This window comes from Harpia harpyja, chromosome 3 (assembly GCF_026419915.1).
Source record: "Harpia harpyja isolate bHarHar1 chromosome 3, bHarHar1 primary haplotype, whole genome shotgun sequence".
Lineage (NCBI taxonomy): Eukaryota > Metazoa > Chordata > Aves > Accipitriformes > Accipitridae > Harpia > Harpia harpyja.
Window position 1 is genome coordinate 49,885,898 of NC_068942.1, and position 27,088 is coordinate 49,912,985.

General features: G+C 36.1%; 1 protein-coding gene across 3 annotated transcripts in view; it reads right to left on the minus strand.

The window, feature by feature from the left end:
- The window catches only part of STXBP6 (syntaxin binding protein 6), a 119,983-nt gene that overhangs the window by 19,668 nt on the left and 73,227 nt on the right, over positions 1-27,088 (minus strand). The window contains exons 3-5 of one of the 3 annotated variants that reach the window (XR_008234481.1): positions 12,540-12,670; positions 10,573-10,738; positions 248-370 (exon numbers count right to left, since the gene is read on the minus strand). The exons of 1 other annotated variant lie outside the window; for it this stretch is intronic. Coding sequence is in view for 1 of the 2 variants with exons in the window: in XM_052782514.1 (XP_052638474.1) it covers positions 10,573-10,738; positions 12,540-12,670 (297 nt within the window). In the remaining variant the exon portion in view is untranslated. The remainder of the gene's footprint in view (positions 1-247; positions 371-10,572; positions 10,739-12,539; positions 12,671-27,088) is intronic. One more of the 3 variants, XM_052782514.1, reaches the window with a different exon arrangement.

The window sequence follows — 27,088 nt, forward strand, 5'->3', positions numbered from 1 at the left end:
TCCATCAACTATATATTATTTTAATGAAGAAAAATTTCTAACAGAATGACGAGATGAGACAAATGTCTACAGAATTTGTTTGTAGCCTGATAGCAGCACAGGATCTATCATGGTCAACCAGTGTAACTGGTCTTTCACTAGCTTGGATCAGCTTCTAACCTTCAATAATGGGAAAGTTAAGTGATTTTAGGGATTGTCATTTCAGATTTGATTCCACCCCTGGGAATCAAAACAGTGGCGTCCATACCAAGCCTCTTGTCCTCTCAAGATGTTCTACAGCTGCACAGATGTAACGCAATGCTTTAATGTCTACAGTGAGTGAAGGTGATGTAGATCCAATCTGTTTTGCATTTTATGAGTGCATTTAATACTGTGAACAGAAAGAAAGACAGAAAATCAATAAATTATATACTTAGAAAATTACTGTCATGCCCCAGCAGGCATTCTGAAACAATCCTTTTGTAAGTAATTCTGAACAGCAAAACCCCCAACACTTTGGTCTAAGACATCATCAAGACTATATACAGTGTTCTACTTCTTAATGTTTTATATTAAACAATAATGCTAATCCATGAAAAGGAATCATAAAAATATCAAGTCATTGCAACTAAATTTTATGGGTTATTTTTCAAATGGCTTGAGTAGCCTGGAAGACATTTTCCTATTTATCTGCTACCTAGACTGATGGTCTAAAACTCTGTATTTTAAATTTACCTCTTCCAGGTTAGAAATCTAAACAGTTTAGAAACCTGGGTTAGGAGAAAGTTTTCGTATGTATGTTCATTTGGAGACCAGATGAAATATGCTATGACACCCAGAAACTAGCTGCTTCTTCTAAGCCAAAGAAGAAAAGGGACTGACATTCTATTCAAATGTGGACACTGGATATATATAATTAAGCTAGGATGAAATAGCTGTTAAAATCAGTGGGTGGATAACAGAATTACACAGAATTACAATAGGCTATTTTATTGAACAGCATTGCCAGCACACTTTTTTTTTTTTTTTAAAGTTATGTACACAGAATTGTAATAGAGGAGAGAGATGAAAACATGGAGGGAACATTGTTCAGCAATAAAATACTTAATAGTATTTCTTTGTTCTAGATTTAGTTTTGCTGAATACAAAATTAACTATGCATTAACACATACAGAAGCCATTTTAGTTGTTCTGTTCCTTTATTCCTCTAACCTGCTTCCTGACTCTGGAAGTTCTACTCCAGGTGACCAGGAAAGGATTATGTTTTATTACCATGTGGAACAAAAGGGATCACCTCCCAACATCCCAGCTGCTGAATAACTCTCTTTACTCCTCCTTCCCCTCAATTCCCAGAAAGTCTGGAGACAGAGAATGTAGTTTAATTCATGTCATTTGCCTCATCTTCACATAGATTTAGCATGGACTTTTCCAACATTTAAATACTATATTTCAATTCGTTTTTTGGAAGCCCTGAACCTGGGAAGGTCAGCCATATTCAAAGGCAGTTTGAACTGTGAGAACGTAAGTCAGAGGGAAAACAATTCTGATTTTTTTCTGCTGTAGTGGCATATTGAGTTCCGTGTTTTCAAATACCAGGTTTACAAGAAGGCAAAAACACAATCAAAAACACAATACAACCCCACCCCCCCCAAACACAAAGAAATGAAAAACAATGAAAAAATGCATCCCATATACTATAGTTATTACAGATTAAAATGCAGCTATCAAATTAACATTGCATCTGAACAATGAGAAAGAAAAATGAAATGTTAGTAAATAAGACTATCCAAACAAGGTCTTCTACTAGTTCTTATGTCAATATGGGAACTGTGAAAAGTTAAGGAGATGCTAAAATCCTTCAGAAGTGAAATGACCTATGCTATCAAAGTAGAAAGAGAGCTATTGCTGTGAAACCACACAGTGGAGATATGTATACTGAACTGTTCCTATCTGTGTTAACAGAAGTATAGAAAACTGAAAATGTCAACACTAATGAATTTCTGCTAGTTATGAAGGACTACACTGTCCTAAATTTAGAATGATTTTTGGAATGGAAGCAATGCTGGACAATAAGCACAAGATGATTTACACTTCCTATTTACTTCTTTCAAATGAATAGTAATGTCATTGCCCCATGACTTTGAAAGGGACCGATTATGAAAAATGTGGCATATAGGCTTTTTACCCAGAAGACCAAGAAGTGATTCTTGAGACAGATCAAGTCCTATCCTTTCTGACTTGAAACTAGAAAGTATCAAAATTTTGGAAAGAATCAAAATTTAAAAAGATAACAGAAATGTACTCTGAAAAAAATATGTATCAATTCATTAAGCACCAGATGGTTCTAAGCAATGCATTCCAAATGAGGTAGTGGTTTACAAACAAGATGAGGTCAAATGGTTAGAGAACTGTCATCCTAAGAAAAACTGTTATTTAATGCTTCATTTGAGGTTTCTTGTCTCAAGCAACCTAAGAATTTATGCCAAATTCATTCTTAAGGACTTCAGAAACTCACAGATATTACGAAATGGATTTGGATTCACACAAAAGTGTGTCCCATAGAGGTATTTTCAGTAGTTTATTTCCAGTTATTACTATCGATGCACCACTTACATTCACCTTCCTGACTGAGAAAAATGGCTGCATTAAATGAAGTAACAGTGGGTTAAAGAACAAACATAAATACTGGGTTGCAGGAACAGAAAAGGAGGAATTTAGTTTCTAAAACAGCTGGGCATTCAGGTGGTGCAGTTTTCCCTTTTAAAGATTTGATTTGGCCATCACCAAAGGCTGCTTTTTTTTCTTTTTTTTTAAAAGAAGAGAAGCAATTCCATTTTCTATTTCTAATAGTTCTGAAGTCATTATGAACATGGACAACCACCTGTCCATGTCAGAGTATGGCTAGATCAAAAGAAGTTTCATTAAGGATGAAGAAACTCTGGCTGGTCTCACATCGTTACACACAAGGTGACCAGTATACAGCTTTCACTGATCAATTAATGCACAGCAGCATCAAAACAGAACTAGCATCCAGCTCATTTTAAGCAAGTACTGATGAATTCCAAAATACTATAAAATACATATACGAAACCAAACATATGTTTTATCTATACACAACTACATCTATATACATATAAATATACCATGTAAATCAGACTTGTACCTTCAAAATCTATTAAAAACACTAAACTACTGAAGCCACGTATGGTGAAACAGTAAAAGACATCTCAGTAAAACAAATCAGGGTCAAACTGGCAGTGAATAGCTTTGCCACTATTATCATAAATTACATTCATGATAAATTCCACCTCTGGGGTAAGAAGCAGCTCAAGTAATCCTTGAGGTGGGTTTACAGGACTGACAAACTGAATATGTAATAACTCAGCTGTGCTAAGACCAATCAACCAGTAAAGAAGAAAAACATTAACTTTTCTTCAGCTTACTTATCAGCAATTTTCTTTATGGAAGCACAGCAAATATCAGCTACCCGCAGCCACCATTTCAAAGATGTTGCAAACTTCTTAGCAATGTCATCATTACTTTATGAGTCCAGGCAGTTGCATTTCATCTGAAATACAGCAACTTACTTTATAGCTGGAGGATGTGATCTCCAGTGTTCACTTTAATGCAACATGGGACCCACACAAGCTTTTTCTTGTCATAGGTAGCACTGTGACACTGATTCTCCTGGAATCAGATTCATGGCATGACTGAGGTGCAGAAACTTACTACTTTATCAAGTTTATTTTACAGGCTGTTCACTTTCTTCCACAAAAGCACTTTTTCAAGCAGAACTCTAATGCACCAAAACCAGCGGTGCAGTAACTTGCACGCCACAATAAACAATACATTCAGTTTAAATGCAATTTCCTAGGAAAATATTTATCAAGGCACAGACACACAGTGAAACTACACAGAAACATATGGCTCAAAGGTGCTGGAATGCACTACAGATATGACAGCAGTTCAGTAGAACTGCATTATAAACAAATTGTATTTTATTTATAGAGGAGAGAAGTAAATAGGACTGCCACAGTGGATCAGACTAGTGGTCTGTCTAGCTGTCTGTATTACCACCTTCTCAAAGGGATGTAATACTGCAGTAGGCAAACTGGAGTAACTGCACAACAGTCATCCCCTAAACCTCAATAATTACTAGTTTGCTTGATGATCAGAAGAACATGAGAATAATAGTTTACTTCCAAATCTTTAGAGAGCTAATCTTTTAAATGTTTTTACATAGGCAGCACATTAAAGCAAGGATTTTCATAAGCTAAGTGTTTTTTTAATTTTCTTTCTACCTTTGATCTTTTTGTCTTGAACTGGTTTAGTGCTAATAAATGTTCCATTAAAAAAAGGGTAAGATACCTATAATTTTTCAAGTCAATTACATTCACACACTTTGGTTTCTTCTAGGGTTCAACATCACCATATAGTTTTGATGTCCCTGCTTTCCCGTCTCCAAAATACAGTACTGAAGTTTAAAGTTTAGTGAAAATTACAGAAATTAGAAATTAATAATTAAAGTCTAGAGAATATATAGCACAATGATTAAGAGCCAAATTGACAGGTCACAATTGTCCTGCAGAAAAACTTATCTTCTCTATTTCACATGTACTTCTCCCATTGACGTTTTTAAATACTGGCATCGATGCCAGGACAGGACGTTATTGTATATTGCCGATTGGCTATAAATTAAGGAAATATCTAATTAGGATCAATTTCATATTACCACAACCTTTACCCTCTTCCAAACTGAGAAATTTATTTAAACTTGAAAACTTTAAACTCTAACTTAATACATTTATAAAAATCAAAACTAACCTTAGCTAGTTATATTTTCAATACTAACTAATATTTATACTTAATGACAGTCTAACCAACCAGGAACTTTGAGAATCAGTAATTAGTACTGAAGCACAGAACTCCATTCTGGCTGTGTAAACACCAAAATCTGATAATTTGACACAAAAAAATTTCCCATTTCTATGAAAAACAGTAATATTCTGCATCTTGAAGATAACACCTCACTTAGACCTTCATTCTTCAGAAAAGGGAAGAAAATATATTGTTTAATGGTTTCTTTATATCTCATCTCAGAGTTGTACAGATCAAAAAGGAACCAACCTTTACACTGATAAATGTCCCTTCTCATTTTATGTACCCCTACAGATTTTACAAGAACATAATGTACTTTTTTGCCCAAGATTCCCATTTTAGAAAGTTAATTTAGAGCTCTGATTATATGCAATATTTCTATGGAACAATCACTCAACTATTCTTATCCATTCTGATCTCAACACATGGCTTTTATGCTTAAGACAACTGAAATCCATCCAGTTAAACAAAAAAAAAATGGTAAAGCAGAATTAATCTGGACATGAACATGCAGGGCGTAAAAGCAAGGACCTGAAATGGTCTTTGGTAGCAGAAAATTTATTTCTAATATTTCAATCTCTAGACTGACAGTGGCCTTTATTTTCCCCAAAGAAAGCAACTGAGTATTTGGTATACATTGGCAAGAAATACCTTAATCAAATGCAACAAATGTTGTTGTTTCTGTACAGAAACATTGCTAAGATTCATCCAATTGGTAATTTCAAAACAGCAAAACACAGCCCAAATCACATGATAGATACTTCGTCCTTTTGTTTGTTTGTTTGTTCAAATTCATTTGCATCAGAATTAATGTACAAGTGAAAGTCTATAAGAATAATATGTTCAATTACATACTTTCTTCAATGGCAAATCAGGTAAGAATTGAAACCAACAACTACCAGTTATCTGACAGGAGGGAGGGCAACAATTGTCCTTCTTCCCATCCTAATCCCTAATAGCAAGTTCTCATTCCTCCCCTTTAGTCAGTCATTAATCTTGCACAGTATGGTAAACACCACTTTATGCTTCCCAGGGCTTAAATGTGGTAAGCTAAGTCGAGTCAATAGCGTATGCAAAAAGAAGTACTCATTACCATTCTCACACTGGCAATATATTCTTGGAGAAGGAAAAGAATGATCCATTAATAACTCCTGCCAGCTGTCCTAGAGAAAAGGTTACAGAGGCAAAGATGTCATTACTTTGGGCTTCTAAACATATTTTAATTAATTCAGCAGAATGACTGTTAAAACCAAAGCATATAGGTAGGACAAAGCTTGAAACAAAAAAAAAAAACCAAAACAAAAACACAAGATCATCATCTTCCTTCAACCTGAGGTCTTGCTCCTTTCCAAGGATTATGCATTTCTAATACATATCTAAAGGTGGCAGCAACTGTTTACTCTTACAGGCCCAGAAATCGTTTGAAGAGCGTCAAATGCTGTATCACAGGGTTCTATCCAGAAATAAATCAAACTCATCCTCAGTGTCAGCCTAATGTTATGTCAAGAATTAAGCTGTTCTAACAAACACAACCTGTAGATGCCAAAATTTCTGCACACCACTCATCTCCAGCTTTGTTTTTTATATTACTGAGATAAAAGCAATACAATCTGCTCAACTTGGCCACCGAATAACAATTAACACAAAGATACTCCAAATTAGACATATTCCAGTATCAGAACCTGTATGTTAGAAAGATACAAAAGTGGAAAATATTTCCTACCTCAATCAAAAAACCCTCTACCCCAAATGCCTGCCTTTCCTTTCCTCTCCAAAATAACATCCAGAACACACGTAAGCTATGGAGAGGGCGCTTCTAAATTCTAAACAAAAGACAAACTTGAAATATTTAGTACAAGATACTAGTGGGAGGAATCTTGCTACAGTCTTCCTAAATTTGAATTTGTTCTTTGTTCTCAGAATTAGCACCCACACCTTTAATCAGTTCTCATTATATCTGTAATTACTGATGTCATTAGAAAACAGTCTAGCCTATTTAACTCTACAGACTATATACTTACATGATACTCAAATGAAAATAAAGCAAAAAACAGTTCTGGAGAAGAAGAATCAGGGCCAGGACTCTGGCCTGTAGGAGGAAGTGTGTGTGTGTGGGAGGAGGTAGAAGGAGGAAGGCAATGAAAAGGGTCTGCAGTTCCACAGGGACACCCATATTTACTTACAGCTAAGCTCCTAAGCACTTCCTGCAGAAACAGGAGCAGCATGAATTTCACTTTCTTCACTCCTATCCTTTATGAAGAAATAAAGCTCAATAAGATAAGTAAGCTTGTAAACAAGCCCTTGAAGTTCTTTCATCTTCAGTTCCACTTGGGAGGAAGTGTTCTTTGGTGGCATTTTTTTTGTTTTGTTTTCAAAATATGCATTAGCTACAAGATACACATTACATATATGATGTGCATATCTGTATCATGACACACATAAGCACATGGGTGCATGCATATATATATTCTAATAATTTATTTTAAAAATACTTGTAGGGTATGAGAAGTTAAACTGACTAACCATCCAAAAAGAGTATTACTTTTCATAGCCCCCCAAAAGTTCAAAAGAATATCACTTAAAATATAAATGGTACCTTGGTAGAGGGGATGAAGTGACATGCTTTATCTGAAATCTGACCGAATGACTTGAATATACTGCTTTGGCTAATTAGCAAAATACCCCAAGAAAACAACAACAACAAAACAACCAAGGTGCAAATTCTGAACTGAATTTAATTAATTTCAAGCTATATCCTCAAGTATATGTTCTTTGGTTTGCTTGGCTGCAGTTGGACCTTACTTTTTCCAGTCAGGATGAATTTGAGATCGACAACACATTTCACTGCATTTTCCATAAAAAACTCTGATACTGCAGGTTTCAGACTAAATGGGTTTTGATACACAGCTGGCCCATCCCTGGGCTTCAAACGAGGACTAGCAGAACTGCAGGTATCTCCCTAGTACCTGCACCTGCCAACCAGCAACTCGCTTCTAAAGTCAATAAATAGTGCTGCTTCCAGTCGCTTAATTACTCCATTTGTCTCAAAGTAACAGACCAACTAACATAACCCAGTGACTGAACTAACTTCACAGTATTACATATTACCAAGGAGACCTGCCTTTAATTGGGAGATATTTCAAAGCTGCTATGACAGTTACTTGTTTTTAATCAGTGGAGGAAGCATGGCTCTACTAGATAAATACAATTAAATATAAAGTAATGCAATAGCTTTTGAAGATGATGGAAAGATTTGTGAAATATATTCCCATGTATACTAGAACATTAGGAAAAATGCTAAACATAGCAGAAAAAAAGAATTTTTCTACAACTAAAACAATTTAGTTTAAAAAGCTAATTTCATCTATTTTTTCATAATTAACTACCTATATTTTCAGGAAATACCAGCATGGGTGCTAGGACAATGCTTTGGAACTGAGTACGAATTTATCTCTATGCATGAACACACCAATAAAGCATGTAATTATAGTATAGATACAGTATTTCTGTAGAAAACTTAGCATTGCATTAAGAATACCAAACTGAATATTGAAAGGAACAGCAGACGTTTAAACACACTATTGCACCTTACGTATTACAACACAATTTCCAGTAATATGATTGCACTGCCTTTTATAATTATTGATACCGGTTATTTGCTAATGAGTACTCTTTTTTTTTTTTTTTTTTTTAAATCTTTTGCTCAGTGAGGCTAACACACAGAAAGTCACTGGAATTTAGGGTCAACTAGTACTTGGTTTACAGTTATTACAGTTTCTGTCGAATTTAAAACTTATCCACAGGGAGTCTGTAACCCAGTGTGAGGAAAACGTTGACAGTGTGAAGAACAACAGAAGCACTGTATCCATGACAAGATTTATTACTCCCTGGCCCTCTACCACATCCATAGTCTGTACTCTGTACCATGTGTGTACACACACAGGCTGCGTCTGTGCAGTCAGAGTGACAGGCAAGGAATATGGAAACAGTCACCATCTGGTATCGGAGGATGGCTGAATAAGCCTATTTTAGTTATGAAGTTGCAATAGAGAGAATGCGGGTATGCTTCATGGGACATGGTAAGGTCTAATGTGTGTTAAAAAAATAGAAGTTGAACAGAAGTTTATGAACCTCAGTGGCAATTTTTTTTTTTTTTCCCCACTGTGATGACACTTGATTAGGATAAAGATTAATATTTGGGTCAGTTGAATCAGGAACTCAATTTTGGACAGGTCAAGCTGAGCATAAAATAATTTCAAAGGCTGAAATGTGTGGTGGTGTATTAATACTGACTTATTAGCAGGAAGGATGGACGTGAGCATCATTAGCAAACAGTTGACAAACAAAGGCTTGATAGGAGATTTCTTCCATATGAAATGGAAAAATTGTAGAGAATATCTTCTTCCATCAGTGCAGAAACTGCTCCTCCCTTCCCCCCACCACACCAAAAAGAAAACAAAGGAAATCCTATTAATGTGTAAGTGGAAAAAACGAGAGAGGAAGTTTACAAGAAATTTCGTGCCTTTTTTCTTAGTTTGAGAAGACACTAAAAGTATGATTGACAGAACAGTTCTGACTTATGACCACAAAGTTAGGGGTAACCTCAGTGTCAGTAGCTAAAATGTAAGCACCAAACTGGAGATGATTTCCCCCTTCCTCAAGTTTACCTTTAGTGTTTTAGAGGAAAGGGACACAAGACAAAATAACAGCCAGAAAAAAGAACATATAAAGGTGGCTGCACAAAATATAGTTCTGATAATATTGTACAGGAATGTGTTGTAGATTTATGAGAGAGGAGAATTACCAGAAATAACTGAATAAGGCTCTCCATATTTATAAATGATGTCTACTGGGGGAAAGAAACAACAACTAAACAAAACCCCAAGTCAGCTTGCACTTCTCTTCTACAGTTTGGAGACTCACTGAGAAAAACAGGTTTTTTTATTCCAGCTGTGAAGAACATGGAAAGTGTAAGAGTTTTTAAAAGTGTTCTGCTTTAAAGCAGACAAAAAGGAGACTATTTTCAGAAATTTCAGTCTAAGGGAACAACTAAAAGAGTTTATTTTCCTGAAGAATACTTTCTGAAATACATGAAAATCCCCCCCCCCCCCCAATAGTCTTTGTTGCTCGGGAAGTGCATGGAAAATACCAATTTCACATACTGACCAGACTTTTTCTACCTAACCAGACTTTTTTTAGTCTAATTCTGGAAATTCACCTTAAGATATGTGACTCATGAAACAACAAAACTCTAAACTAACCAATTTCTGTCAAGATAAAAGTAAATTCCAAAAAACCCATGGGAAGTTTAGTAATAACCACTTTTTCACAGACTTCTGAGGAAATGGCAATGCAGAACAGGCTTTTAGTATAAGTATTTCAGGCCACTCAGTAATGTTTCTGGATGAACAAAAGTAGAGAGACAAATTGAAATCGAGGTTGCTAAAAAGAGGGATGAGAATGACTTCTCAAAAGGTGGGTAGGGGATGTTGCCTCTAGAACTGAAGACTAGGGAAACAAAGATAGTGGAAGAGTGTGAAGTGGTGCTTGATGGAGAAATGCTGAAGCCTAGAAGTTTACTACTGTGAAGTTAACATATTCAGACCATGATTTCATGATGTAATTAGGCTGCAAGCTCATTTGAACACAGAATAACTCATGTGCAAATCATTTCATGTCCAACTGCACAAAGTACTCCAGCTTCAGTAAACTTACCTCCCATAATTTTAGACTGGCAGTTGATAAATTCTGGCTTCTTGTCTGTAAGGTATCGCTGACAAGTGTGATGTAGAACCTGAAAGAATGTGCATTTTTCTGAAGCTGTGCTTGCTACCCATTGGTCAAAAGCATTTTCAAACAGTAAATCAAATTCTGGGGAATCCTAGAAGAAAAAAAAACACACTACTATTACTCCAGTTTTATAAATGATTTGGAGAAAGATATAGAGCTATTATCTTTGAAAAGGAATTATGTTGGAAAAAGCAGAATGGTCATGCAACTCAAGACTATCCTAAGATTATTTTTCCTTTGCATATTTTTGGATGCAAAAAACCAAAACAGGCAGGAAGGTTTTTTTTTTGCAGGTATTTTTAATGCAGAATATTCAGCTATGACAAAAATACCTGAAAACAAAAATACTTTAGACCAAAAAAATGAAAAGTTAGAACCTCATAAGAAATCCTTATTATCTACAGATATATAGTTAGATGTGTCTTCTATATTATGCAAAGATTTGTGCCTCTCAGCACAAAATCTACTTTTACACTATATTATGGAAGACATGGTTCTGCTCTCAATGCTTAGCCAAAGAAGGAAAACAAATAGCAAGTCCTACTTCTTGTATTATCATAAAGTGTTGCATAGGTCTCAGGATAACATGAACAAGAGTATTCCTAGAACAAATGAAAGCCCAGCTCTATACCATGCATCAACTGCCAAAATAAATTGATTTTATGCAAGAAGTATTGCTATATATTTAGCAATTTTTGCTAAATATTGTTTTTTAGTCTAATCTAGTAAATGCTTTCTTTGAATCAATGACACTAGGAAGTCACAGGAAGACAAGTTTGAAAGGAACACGTCTAAGCTTAAGAACTTGATAGGACTTTCAATCTAAGAGTATCCCAAGCATCTGTTGTTTACATAGCTGCATAAAAGATGCTGGAAAAGGGCCTAAAATTCCTACCCCTTACCTATTTGGCATTGCTCTCATTTTCATTGTCCATTTACCCAGAGAAAATGTAATTCCACTCCCTGCATTCCATAGGGCAGGGGCCACAGGGCTTCTTTTTTGTACAAAAGACTGTACTGGATAGTAACAGAATTTGGTGCACCATTGTAAAGATGCTTAGGTGCCTGATCAGAGCACAGCTTTGAACAAACCAAGGGGGTCAGTCGCAAACATATTTTCCTGTACAACGAACACAGTAAGTCACTTTGTGATCACATAGTATGAGCCACATTCCTAACTTCTAATTCTGCTGTTTTACTACTGAAGATTTGTATTCATAAGCTTATTACATATTAGTACAACTTTGTCTTGAGACAGCTCAAGGCAGGCTGTATATTCCACATTAAAGGAATAAGTCCAAAACTATTTAGTGGGGGGGTTGGTTTGTTTGTTTTATTTTTGTTGGCATTTTTTTTCGTTTGTTTAAATCAACATTCTTGTGCCATTGGCAACTAAACCACACCACCACACTTTGTAGAAAAAGATAAGAAATGCAGAAGGATCCGAGGAATGTCCTAGAAAAAAACCGCAAAGTTCACAATATTTCATAAACTTGAACCTCACTAACCTCTCCTTGTCCTTGCTTCTACTTACTGCTCTATCTTACAACACAGCTGCATGCCAAAACGGACCCCAAGAGGCTTATAGCTGAAGACAAGGCAAACAAGGCTCTAATTTTTCTCTTTACAAAGAAGAGAGAGAGTAGGAAAAGTAGGGAAAGACAGGAAGAAAAAAGCCCATATGAGCTGTGACCTCCTCCCATCTTTCCCATTAAAATTTATTTCACATATTCCATTGAGTTATTTCTTTTGAAATTGAGAGCTTTTGAGAATTTGCACTTAAACTTGTATCTTATCTTTCCAGATGCCTTTCAAATAGTGAAAGAATGTCTGATTCACAAATCAGCTATAAAAGAGCTCAATTTTCATTTTCTATAACTGTTCAGACTCACCCGATTAGGGTCTATACCATTGACCTGGCGAAGCTGCTCGAGCATCCACTGTGTTCTCCTGACAAAAGATGTAGAGCCTTCAAATTGCTTCACCTTCGTAATAGAAGCTTGAGCTGGTTTCTTGTTCGTCACTGAACATATAAAATAAAAAAACATATAACTGAAATGGGCTTAATGTTTCAGCAATGTGCTGTTTAGTTCACTGTATCAGTAGCTGGTTTGCTGGTGTATTTTCTACAATGTCCCACAAAGTTAACACACGTCACTTGTTCTGACAGTAGAACACATTCCCCTTCCTGGATATCATGCTGAAAAAACATTTCTTATTGTCAGTATGATGGTGCGATGCCAAACAAGCATTATACTGCTCAAAATTGGATATATTTTAACCATTATCAGCTTAAATTGCCAACACCCTGGGAAAAACAGAACTAAAATGAAGGTCTTTCCATCTGCATTCTTACAATCACCTCAATGTTCTCTTTTCCCCCATGCTAATTAGCTGATGTTTCTCATACCCAACCTCTTATTCATTTCTTTCTCCTGTCAGTTTAGACAAGAGAACACAAAGAGGGGGGTGGTGGTGGTGGTGTAGGGAGACATGTCCATGTAAGTATAAGTCCATTTATGTACTTTTTAAAAAAATCCTGTTACATTAGACTGACTTTCATATTGGTGATTGATTGAAAAAAAATATAGGTTTCTCCAGTCTTTTCACAACATGTCACATGTTGGTGGTGTTATACAAGCATGACCTACATCTATGACATTCAAATCCCAATTTCCAGTTTCCAGTCAACAAACGTAAGTATACGCACTTACTGCATTGAGAAAGTAAACCCACCAAATGAGACAACAGTCTGTGAAAAATATAGTTATAAGAATTAAGGAACTTAAGATTGCTCCAGTCCCCCAAAAACAATTAGGTACCACAAATAAAGACCATAAATAAGAACGATCTTACTTGTTATAAACAAAACATATGTTAAAAACCACAAAGTCAGTCATGCAAGACTGCCCTGCCTTTGAAAAAGAAAGCACTATAAACCACTCCAATTAGTGTATCCTTAACTCAGCATCAGGTTTTCAAACATTACTTAAACATTAAAGCTAACTTTTCAACAGCAGGAAAATTGGCTTCCTGTATTAGACTTTTTCTCTAAACAAACAAATTTTCTTTTCATCAGTGTATCTTTTAACCTCCTTGAAAGTTTTATAAGCAGTTTGAGGCACATTCTATAATCATACTCTGTATTTTATTTACGTGTTATTTATCTGTTCCTGTATGTTAAATCACTTCCAAACACGTTTCAACTTTCAGTGAAGAAATAATTTGTAGAATCATTGTACTGCACAAACTGCTAAAGCTGGTGTGTCATTTACCTTTGTCCTTAAACTCTTTATTTCCAAAAATCCTTTTATCCATATGGTCCTCCCAAAAGAGTATTATTGGAAAAGTCACTTTTCTCTGCTTTTAGATGCTGGCAGTTAAAGAACGCTTTTAAAATAATCAAGACTTGAATAGTAAGATTGCTTATTTTTGTGCACCCCCTTTACCCAAATAATCAGGAAAACTAACAGGCTTCCCACTCTGAAGATGCACGCTGCGTGCAATTCTGCACTCAGGGGCACAGTTTACAGTAAGTAAACACTGATGTAATACCTCATCATTCTATAAAGCTAAGAAGTTAATATTGTTTCTTAGGATGAAAATTTACCAATGTACAGATCGCTGTCTTGATGTTAAATGAAGTTTGGAATAGACTAGCAAATGCCGATTAATATGAAAAATTCTTTTCAATATCTCAGATTTACACATTTTCAGTTCAGTGTATGTCTGTACATGTGAAAGTCCAAGCACCCTTATGAGAGCTTAATCTGATAAACAGAAAATTCATTTCCAAGGAAATTTTAGTAGGTAAAAAAAAATAAATCAGATACTAACATTCCACATGGCAGACAATTGTTTTTAAGAAGTTACTTTGGAATAGAAAGCATAGTTGGACTTAACGTATTGACCAGACTATTGATAAGAATGTAATAAACAGATTGCCAGAAGTCTCTTCGTAGCAGTTGAAGGACTGAGAACCAAATTGGTGCAGTATGCAATTCAGAATTGCACATCAAATAGTACAGAACAGAGAAAACCAATGTAGTATCGGAAAGGTAGCAGCAAAATTAGATGAGAACAACTACTGAAATGCAAAGACTAGATACTACTAAGTGAGATTGGTATTAAAGATTCATTGATTGCTCAATGGCCTATGCACCCAAGCCCAACAATATTAATAAAGCAGAGGTGACAGGCATCCTATCTATACTTACATAGTATGTACAGGTTCTGTTTTTACTGCAAGTTTACACACTGAATGGGAAAAATTCAAAAGTTATGGCAAACTCCATAGCATTCCACTATACCAAGTTTCACATATTTTCTACAAAGCAGTACTAATAGAAGGCTATCTAACAGTGGCTCAAGTTTTATGGTCTGTGAATTATTCCCCTTCTGTGCAAAACAGTCAATAATCTACTGCTGAATGAATATTAAAAAGAAAAAATTGTGCATGCTATCCATAAGCCACATACAGAATTAACACTAGTAGCATTGCAAAACAAAGTGTTCAAAACTAGGAAGCACTAGACAAAACAATTATGTGATCAATTGCTATTTCTTCCTGCTCAGAATCTCATGAATAATCAACTACAAGATATATTGCCCTAAACTTTAGCACAGGAGGCTTCTCACTGCTGTGAAGGCTTCTACATGTCATACATTCCAGTGCTCTTGAAAACAGGGGTCATTACATATTTCAAGATGAAAACACAAAATTTTACAGATACAATAGTTAAACACTAAATGTCTAACGTCAACATCTCCATAAATTGTTTGGCTGATCTGTCATATGCAAAATCTAATTCTCCAAATTCTCTGTATAGCACTTTTAATAATAAATGAACAGCAGCTCTGTCTTCAGCTGAAGCTGTTAGTGCCCTGTACTTTGGCAAAAGAAGATTACATTAAGTGCCTAAACTTCAGCAACTCTTAAAAATGCCTATTAGCTATCAACCGTAAAAACACCTTGATTAGATGACTTTCTATATCATCCACCACACAGTAACTCTGGGAGAGGCCAAGAGGGCTCTTCTACGGAAGAGCTTATAAGGGTCTTGGGTATCTCAGTCATCTTAGGTAGAAATTCAGTCTCACGTTAGCTGATGTGATCTTCTTGGAAAAATGGCAATTCTCCCGTTAGGTCTCACACTCGTGACTATTGCGCAAAGCCAAACAGATCTACTTGCACTTCACCTTTTGTGTCTTGGTATTTTAGGAAAAAGTTAGCATTTCTAGAACATTCAAACAACCAGCTACACATGAACCGACCAAACATGTTTTAAAACCTTCATTTAGTCCATGAGAGCTTGACAGTAGTATGGCAATCATTACAACTCTGTGAAACCCTTTGGCAGCTGGGAAAACCATCCTCACTAGCTGCTCATTATGTTGCTTTGCAAACTAGAGCTGTTCTACACAAGCCACTGAGTGGGTGGTACCTTGCAAACATGTAAAATTCTTTTCTTAAACCTGAAAAAATTTGAAAGCAATTACATGCTCCTAGCCACATTCCCTCTCTGACAAGTCATTCAGATGTGATCATTAACATCTTCCACAATCATTATCTACCTTAATAAAAGACAATATTTAAGTTATGATTCAGTTTTAGGTGGCGTTTTTTGTTTGCTTTGCTTTTTTGGGGGGGGCAGGGGGGGCGGGGAGGAGGAGCGGAACAGAGCTTAACATTATGCCTTCAAAATATGAAGCTGTACTAGCGTGGACAAAGTACATTTGTTTGGAACCCGTCAATAGATGGTTGGTCCATACAGTATTTCTGTGTGTCATCAGATGCAAATAAATAAGCTTTTTAAATTTTTATTTATTTTTTAAAGAAACCTACAGTTATTCGTAAAGTAAGAAAGAAGGTGTGATAAGACAGCTACAGCAATTTATGACGGAAGACATTGTGAGGTTTGGTTTTGGTTTTTTTTGTTGGTTTTTTTTAAACACTAGATTAACATACAACCAAAAGTGCTGAGTCAGAAACAGCACTATTTCTTCTGGGATTGAAGACATTATTAACCATTTTGCATCGTAAATAAAAATAAGTTTGGTATTAAGTTTCAAAGAGGTTGTTAAAGCTTGAGAGGCACGCATTTAAGCAAAATACTCTGTTTCAAAAGCAGGTCAGAGAATATGAGGCAGAAGTAGTCAGATCAAAATTAGCTTTAGAAAATGCTGTGACAGTCAGAAAAGTCACTGTTCTCATCATTTGGAACACATGGAAACAAATGTATTTGAATTCCAGATCTCAGCTAGAATCCAGGACCACATGCATGTCTAGCATCTTAAGCAGCAAATCAATACAGCTCTTCACACAGAAAGCTAAGGGAGACTAAAGTCACAGTCCAAATTCATCTCATCTGCAGTCCGGAATATATTTTCTTTATTTCTTGAGTCTTGAATGGAAAAGATAAAATAATGAAAAATGGTTAATTCCTTAAATACTCACCCTAAAATACTCGCCCTTGAGAAACAGCCTGAAAGCTCTAAACCACCGCACCATGAACTTTTATTTATTTTATCAGATTTTAAATACATATGTAAAAAGCAATGTCTGTCTTTGAAGTCTTGACTCTGAATATCTGTGTATGTTTTGGATGTTCTTTAAATTTGGATCTGTGTATTTAATAATTCAAACTCTAGGTAGTTAGTAATCTTATGACAAATGGCTTGATTGCCCCACAAAATTTCTAGTCATGTTGCAGTGTATTTCTAAAGTGCTGAATGACTGACATAACTACTGAAGGGAGAAATTAAAAAGTGCAAAGTCCTGAAGCAGGCAGTGACTGGTGCAACTGTTCACATTATAATAAGAATTTTTTTTATCTGGGCACTGCACAGATTAATAAATTAAGCAGCCTTAACTTTTACTGCTGTTGTGTAACTAGCTCTTGAGGGAAGAAAAAAAAAAAAGTAAAAAATGAAGTAAGATCACTCAAAAAATTACTTTCATCTATGAAATTATTTAATTTGTGAAAGTGACAGACTAAGACTCACTCCTGAGTGGGCCTGCAGAAGTCTACTGAAGGCATTGGCTGTGTAGTACAATCCAAAACTATTCATCAATTTAATGTCAGATCAGCATAATCTATCTGTATGTCAAATCCTGTACAGTGGATACTCATCCCTCAACTCATAAATAACCAATGATGCAAAGTTTGTCAAATTGGCTACTATTAATTAATGATGGAAAAAATCTTTAGAATGCACTCCAGACAATCTAAAGCCTTTTAAAGAAAGATCTTTTTGAGATTAAGAGAAAGTTGAACTCAATACCATGACAGTTTGATGTGATTTCATGGTCACTGTATCTAGAATTTAATCATTCCTACCTTCTTGTAGAAATGTTGCCCTAAAGCAAACTCTTCTTTTCAGTGAGACCAAGTCTACAAACAGCCAGGAGTTTCCTAAACAGCTTTTGATTCAGTCAGAATAAAAAGAGCAAATTTAAAAGCAGCAGCACATTTTAATTAAAAATATTATTTAATATCCCATACAGATTTTATCAGGAAATAGGTAAAATTATGTATTAGTATTTGTGGTAGAAACGCATTTTTTTTTCACGACAGTTCTTAAGGAAAAAAAGTAGGTTTATGAACAGACTGTGACAGAGATAATTACTGCTCTATACTTTCCAGTTCTCCAGATTTACATATTGAAAAGCTGTCTTCTCCCTCCAGACTTCTGTTTTTGCAATTACATTTAATTCTCATTCTGCAAGTCCCTTCACTCCCAGCCACCAAGGAAACAACTATTTCTTAAACTTGCAAAAAGCTTATTGACTAAAATTCTGACAGTCATGTACACAATTCTAGTAAGCTATGGCTACCAGTTAGGCTGATGATTGCAGTTTCTGACCATCAAAAAAACAGTGACTTTTTTGTTTCTTTGTCCAATTGCTACTCAATTCTGCAACATGTTTTGAGTTTTTGTATTGAGAGGACAAAGCACAAGTAACTTGTGGAAATGCCTCAGAAATTTGAGGAAACCCAAGACGTTTCTTTCTTGCAAATGTCATAAAGTACAAAGGCTGAAAGAAAAGACAATACCAACAAGATATCTACAAGGCCTGGCCCTCATTTTCTATTCTCACCTACATCATTCCAAAGCAAAAGTCAAGAAAAAAGATGATTTACCTCTATTCCTCTAACATGAGGAGCTCTTCCTTCCGTCACAAGAACAACCTTACAATTGTTTTCCCCTACATTTCAAAATCTTACTCTCTCTGTTCTCTTCCCAGAGTGAGGAAATGGGGACTAGGCAGGGGAAAGGACACTAAATAACACATTCCTCAACCCTTATGATAGTAGAAACTTGTATTATTGCTGTTCTGCAATGCTCCAAGGTAGTTTGAGCTAATACTGTTCAGGCCACATGGTCCTATAAGCAAAGTATGGTCCTGGCAAGCAATTTCCAGAATTTCCCAAAGCAACTTTCCAAATCCTCAGCTTCATTTATCTGATTTTAAGAAAGGTGGAACAAATGGATACATTCTGACTTATTTAGGTATTAAAGAATACGGACCAGATACATGAAACTGTCTTACTATACCGTGGGGATTTCAGGAAAACTATTTCCAGTCTGCTTCACATGATGGCTGTGAGCTTTGCTGTCTATCAACTCCAGCTTTGAGTTTGAACACCAAAACTGGCAGTATTTCATGTTTTCTCAGAGCAGTTTCAACTAAATGCTGATTTAATGTGGCATCTAAATTAATTCTAGAACTTCAAGCCTTCCCACTATAGTTGCCCAATTGCTACCTCCTGCAACCTTCATATCTGCCACGGTTCTTAAACCTCAGCTAACCTCAGGAATGCTCTGAGAAGACAGTGCTAAGAAGAACCCAGACTCTGCCACCTCCAGGATTAATTTTAGGTACAGGAAAAAAAAGGGTATCTTTGCAGTAGAAGACAGCTAGCCTCCCTGAAAATAAACAAAAGCAGCTAAAACTGGGGCAAGTTTAAATTCCCACTTGCATGTCAAGGCTTGCCAGGTGTCAAAATGTCTGATAAATTGAGGCTTGACTTCTCAGAATTGCATTTCCTACCTTTGCCCGTATTTCCTCTGTCCTTCCTTTGACAATGCTGCCTTCTCACCATCTGGGATCTAAGGAGTTGAAAGCAGGGAGAAGCTGCACAGTTTCTACCTTCTCTACTTGCCAAATAGGACAAGGGGATGTCAGTGGCCCTAAAGGCACAGCAGTTTAACCAAAAATTAATTCCTTCTGTTTCTTTAGGCACAGCATGTTTTGACATCAAATTGGAAAACAGAAAGAAAAGAGAAGATTTCAGATACAACAGAGGCAAACTATTCATAAGTCTAAACACACACTGTTTATCCCAGAGCCCTTCCCAATAGTTCAAATAACAAACAATTTGCATCATCTGTCTGCTTAAATCAGCATCTACTGCATCACTGTTAGTAACAAGTTGTCAACCTCACTCTCATTGCTTTCAAGATAAAGATGTATGAGATATGTATCTCTTAATTAAGGTTTGTTCATACATTGTTCAAAATATAGTTTTAGGTAGTATTTGTTCTTTCTACATATAAGTTATTTTTATCTACTGAATAGTAAACCAGAACTCAAATAATAAAAAAAAAATCAGTTACCCTGGAAATTCAGATTAAGGTATGCAATATCTTCCCGAGATGAAAGACTAGACAGAACAGTTTTTTGGTGCCTTCAAATAAAAAAAAAAAAAAAAAAAAAAAATTGCTTAGGGTTGCAATGAAAAAACTTTTTTTTTTCCACATGTTAACACACCATAAAGTGCTATAAGCCTGAAGTGAGAGCCTGTATGTTTTCCAAACATACCGAGTGCATTAGTAACAAACTGCTGCTTATTGGCAGAGGGCCTTGCCTTTCAGTTTTGCACCTAGTTTTCCATTATATTTACTTTTCACAGAACCATGTAAACACATGTCCTTAAAAATAGTTTTTATGCCTGTTTAAACACTTTAAGCCCCCATCATACCATATACAGTCCTTACAGTTTCTTGACAGACTCTTTTTTCATTCCTAGCAAATTTTTAAAGCTAGGAAGATAGACGTATTGCAGCTATAAATTAATAGCTTGTTTAAATTATTCTATATTGCTGTAGTATATGAAGTTTAAGGTATTGATACCAAAGCAACTGCTTTTCCTATTGGCACAGTTATACAGACAGATGCAGTTAAGACTGGAAAGAATGGCAGACTTCATTTTATAGCCAGAGAAAAAGCTTCTGCTTAACTGCAAATATTTGGAAAGGAATCTTATTAAACACATATTCACTTCCAGAATGATGACTGAACTTCCAGGTTTTGTTGGAATTGCCTTTTACTATTCCATATTGCAAAGCAGCCAACTTTCAAACTTTTCCCACCTCCTTTTTCCTGCATACAGTCAGCTGCATTTGAAGACTCTTGAGATATTTCTAGTCAAATATACCAAATTTGATTTGCGTATATGTTTTTAGTTATAACCTAGTTGAGAGGACAGGATGGTGCTCCAACAGATCTACCAAGGTGTCCTGGTTTCAGCTGGGATAGAGTTAATTTTCTTTCTAGTAGTTGTTATAGTGCTATGTTTTGGGTTCAGTATGAGAAGAATGTAGATAACACACTCGTGTTTTCAGCTGTTGCTAAGTAGTGTTTAAACTAAAAGTCAAGGATTTTTCAGCTTCTCATGCCCAGCCAGCAAGAAGGCTGGAGGGGCACAAGAAGTTGGGAGGGGACACAGCCAGGGCAGCTGACCCAAACTGGCCAACGGGGTATTCTGTGCCATGTGACATCATGTCCAGTATATAAACTGGGGAGAGTTGGCCTGGGGGGGATTGCTGCTCGGGAACTAACTGGGCATCAGTTGGCAAGTGGTGAGCAATTGCATTGTGCATCACTCATTTTGTATATTCCAATCCTTTTATTATTATTGTCATTTTATTATTGTTAGTACTATATCATTATTAGTTCTTCCTTTCTGTTCTGTTAAACTGTTCTTATCTCAACCCACGAGTTCTACCTTTTTGCTTCCGATTTTCTCCCCCATCCCACTGGGTGGGGGGGAGTGAGTGAGCAGCTGCGTGGTGTTTAGTTGCTGGCTGGGGTCAAACCACTACACAAGGCACTGTTACTGCAGAGGAAGATAATAGGTATTCCAGCCAGGTCCCAGGGAAGAGGGATGAATTCCTCACAACCCAGGAACCAAAGTCTTCATTGGGGACCTCTCAGCCAGTGTAGAGCTCCTGCTGATCCTGGCCTAGAGAATTTTGCATTAGTAGTTCACCTTGTCCTGGGACAGTAGGTATTTTGTGACTGAGAATTTGAGCCCACCATAGTGTGTGCTCTTCTGTATTAGTCTGGATCATCTACAGCTTCAATCTTCTTTTCTCCCTTTTCCTTAAAAGGAAGGCAGCGTCCTACACAGACCCTGCTGAACAGGATACTTTAAATAGCCTTGTAAGGATTTACGCACACTTCAGAAAACCCCACTTTAATCTAGTTAAGAAATCATGGCTCAAGATACAAACCACAGTGAATATCTGTGTGGGTGGCTTGAGATATTCCTTTTATCACATTCTGGTCACTTCAGCACCCGCAACTATGGAGAACCAGTTGAAGTCAATACCATGAAAGTACTTCTAAACTTAATAAGTGGAATTTGGCATAATTCCAATACAAGTTAACAGATGTGCATCCGCATGCAGAGAGTACACTAGGAATTACCTCACCAGCCTGAAAACAATGTTTGAACTACACAGCAAGTGTCCTGAGGGGCAGGAAGAGGCTCTGGAAAACTAAAGTTTGAATTCATTACTCACTAACTCACACAAAAAGTACGGTATCAAGAAAGAGTTCTCCATTTCTAAGTTTGCTTAGGTGACTTGACAGGTGTCAGGTTCTGGAACAAATCAGCCAATGACTTTTAAGATCCTACAGTCTCAGAGGACCCTGTTGTAAAAGGGTAGAGTGTTTACTGGAGCTTTTAAAGTGACTTAGAAAACTGTGCTGTTTTCTTGATTTTGTACTGAATCAATGACCTAAAATACAGTAGATGAGACTACTACTAAAGAAAATACTTTGTGCACAGCAGATGCAAGAAAGGACTCTATTACATCTGTTCAATACAAAATCCCTAGCTTTTGCTACACAACAGCCTAAGTCAGAACAGCAGTGGGCAAATTATTCCATATTCTTATGACTCAAACTTTCAGATCGACAAAATTCTACAAAAACATTCACATTCACATGTGGCATGATACCATCCAAGTCTCAATATAAGCAACTAAAAAAGGCTAGTAGACTTTGACCACTTCAGATTATGAAGATATTAAAAACCAAACACACACGCAAACCAAACCAAAACAACAAAAAACCCAGAAACACATCTGTGGGGAAGTACAAGGGGTGATTAAAGGAAAGGCCAAGCAGGAAGAAAAACAAGTTAAGTGGGCCAACGGCTGCAATGCCAAGTTAACATCATACATTATTTTAACTGAAGCCCGTTATTTAAATCCTGTCCATTCAACAACAAGAAAACCCAGTATGTCAACCTATGAAGCACTCTACCCGTAGTATATAACCCACAACACATTTACTCAGCAGAAGCCACATATCCAGCTTTTCTTGCATCTTATCCCTGGAAGTGTAGTAATTACTATGAAGGGACATTTTTACATGCTGATGTTTTTTGCTGTCTGAATTATTTTCTGCAGACAACTAAACTGAGATACAGCAAGCAACACGTACGTTTCAGGTAGCCTGAGATGTAAAAGTAGGGGGAAAAAAAAAAATCACCTCTAAAGTATGCACATTCTAAATATTCTGAACTTGATTTAAGTTCATAAGAATAAGACTACCAGTACTACTATTATTAGATCTGGAAGAATGCTCATGTTGTGTGTGTCTTACACTAATACAAAGGATATTTTATATAGCAGCAGGTCCCATCTCTATCCTATGTATCCCCGTAATAGTCCAGAGAGTAATTTTTTATTTCATATATATACATATATACACATATGAATGAACAAGCTTCTGAAATGCAGTCTTACCCCCCCAATTTTTTAGTTGCTCTAAAAAGTGTGAATGCAGCAAATTAACTTTAGACACCAATTTTCACAAATTTACATATTAAACACTATCAAGGGAGTTTAAGTTAAGACCAAAAACCTCCATGGGACAGAATCCTGTGCAGTATTTTATGGACAGTTCAGCAGACAGCATCCTTGTCACACTTCCAGTGCCCATCGTGCTTCTGGAAATCAGTTCTCTGCCCATCTGCAACCAAGGGTTTTCAATGCTTGCTCTTGCACACTGAGTTCAGTGGTTGAGTTGTCTTTTTCAATGGCATCAACCAACAAGTATTCTTGACAGAACCCACAGAATAAACAGACTTTCTTAAACCTTCACAAATATTCCCTACAGCTTCAGTTATCTGAAGAGAGACAGTATAGTCTCTTGCCAAGATGTTCACTATTTCCATGTGCTGTTCAACAACAGCATTTCAGGGTCAGAGGTCACCTCCACTTACTTGTATGCCAATTTGGTTTGCAAAGCACTTTGAGACCATGAGATGGAAGGTAATATGTGAGTAATATTTAAAATTTTGAACTATTTAAGCATGTGAATAGTGATTTGAAAATCAAGTGAAATTGAGACCCTAACAAGGCCAACTTAAGAAGTGCTAAAAACATCCATTTTACAGAAATAAGTGTCTTGCTGAACTGGAACCCAACACTTAGGTTGTGTATTTACCCTCCATTCTTTTCCACTATGCTTTATTCTCCTGCTCCATTTTAAATTTGTACAATGATGGCATTTCTCAAACTGGCTTTTTTTTCTTTCAACTATTGATTTATTGCAGCTACCCACTGAGCTTGTTTCACTTTGTGAACAAGATGCAAGTAATTAAAGTGTCTAGAAACTGAAGTATATGTGTACTTTGCTACTTTTACTATATCAACACTTACTTACAGACTGACACATCGAAAGGCCATACCACAATAAAGCTCCTTGTGTTACAGGATGAATTACTGCTATTTCATAGGCATAATTCTTACAGGAATATACTCCAGGTAGTCCTCAGAGGCCCCAAATTTTCTGGCCAGTAATGTGGAAGACTATGTTTTTCTCTTTATTCATAACTCAATTAAATGGAATTTGGCTTCAGATTTAATCTCTCAGCTCTGAAGCTATGAAAACCTAACCTGAATCTGCCCCTGGCTATTACTTAACACATGAAATTTGGAAACAGGTTTAAGACAGTTGATGACTCATGCTTAATGAGAAAAATAGATACCCTACAGACATAGAAATGTCTCAAAAAAAAAAAAGAATCTAGAAATAACTCTTACTATTTTCTGTAGTGTAACTCTGTATCTTAAAAACCTTTTTAATGATTTACTGTGCTAACGTAGCATTAATTTTTAATTTGCAGTAACATTTTACTGCTTATAGTAGCTTTTCCTTTGTAAAAAATTTTCCTGTGAAAATTACTCCAAAAAATAATCTATACTGCCATTGTTACAAAAGGAGTTTTCTTCATTAATTTATTTTAGAGCACAAAAAAATGAGCCCTTATTTCTTTGCACATTACAGATCCTGATAGCGAGAGGCCTTTGCATCTGACCTTATTTTTCGACTGTACTGTACACATTGTACTGCACTATTGAGGGACAACATCCTTTTCATTACATTTCATAAAACCAAACAAAACCAACTGTTAATATGCCACCCCCCCAAAAGAAACTCATTACCACCTTAGATACATGTTGCTAGTTATAAATGAAAAAAACTGTTTCCAGTAATTGCAATGATCACTAGCACTGTCTTTATTAAACATTAAGATCATAATTTCCTTTACATTTTTACCAAACAGGATTGTTAAAACCCACATAATGTGAATATGTTTCACTGTAATATTTTCACATTCTACATCTGACAGATTCACTGTTTGCTCCTCAGCAGATTAACAGTTTGCCAGTAGTTCAGTTGGGATGTGTCTACGTTTGATCTGCCTGAGGAGACAACTGTTTCCAAAGGAAAACAGAACACAGGAAATAGCCCACTGGCAAAAGTACTAAGACCACCTAAACAGATAAAAAAAGTCTCTTATAATTTTGTTATTTTACATACTATTGTCACTATGTTGCTTCCCTTTCTACTTTGTGCAAAAAAACCCCAACCAACCAACCGAAAAAAAAAAAAAAAAACCCCAAACCCCTAACCAAACAACAATCTGCAATTATTTTGTCGTCTTTAGCTTGGCTTGCAATGAAAGTACTTTTCAGGTTGAGACACTCACTAAAGCCTTCTAAGCACTGCGGTCCTACCCAAATAGATACAGAGGAGAGAAGGAAACAGACCCAAAGGCCACGAACAAACCCAAAGGCCATGAAATATTTTTTGACACATTAAGTAATACATTAAGAGGCCAGACCTAAAGTCATAGCTGAAATGTTAAGTGAAGCCAAAAGAGAAAATATATTTCAGTTTGGAAACGTTTCAAAGTTTCATTTTGGGTCCCAGGTCAATACTGAAGTGTTACTTAACAAGTCTGTATAGATTGCACTAATTTTGTCCATCATCTATAGATGCCAACAATAGAAGTTACTACAGACATACATTCCAATTTTCCTCTACCAAGTACCGATTATCATCAAGTCACAAAGCCCCCAACAAACAAACAAAAAGACAAAAAAAAAAATCATTAAAATATACTGACCCCCAAAAGCAATAATCTCACTGATACTGTAAATCAATTAAATAGAAACCAAAACTGATTAAAAAATGAAGTTAGATCTTTCCAAAAGTTATTTTTATACTACACATTAGTGGTCACCATTCAATTTAAGATAAATAGGAGGCATTCAGTAGTATAGCACCCAAGTGCTATAGCATGCATTTACTTCAACTGCCAAAGACAATTCTGATACTGTCTAGCAGATTTTACTGATATGTCATTTTTTCTGAAAGACTAAAACCAGCGACTCTCTCCCTCCTCCAATAAAATGGAACCACAAAAGTCCTTCTCCTCCTTCACAGGGCAAGAAATTAGCCACTATTTTCAACACTTCCAATATATAGACTAAAATACAAGACCTTGGTTTTTTTTAGAGGTTGAATGATGGAATCAGGAGATAATTAGTGAAGTGTACACCTCAGGAGCTGCAAAAGAATGCATCAACTTCCATGGTTTTTGAACTGAGTTGGCCTTTTGAAGGGTTATTAATCATCTCTACAGAGGGCCAATTGAGCTAATGACTCGGGTCCTCTCAGTTATGCTCTACGGACAGGGAATGCATACTAATGCCTGGTTTGAAACAGATCAGCAGATTAGCATTTGAATACCATCTCATCTAAGCTTGGTCTGCTGTGGCACACTTCATGGAAAAATAGAAAACACAAAGTCTCTTCCTCAGAAAGTATAAAACGCACTAAAACTGTTAC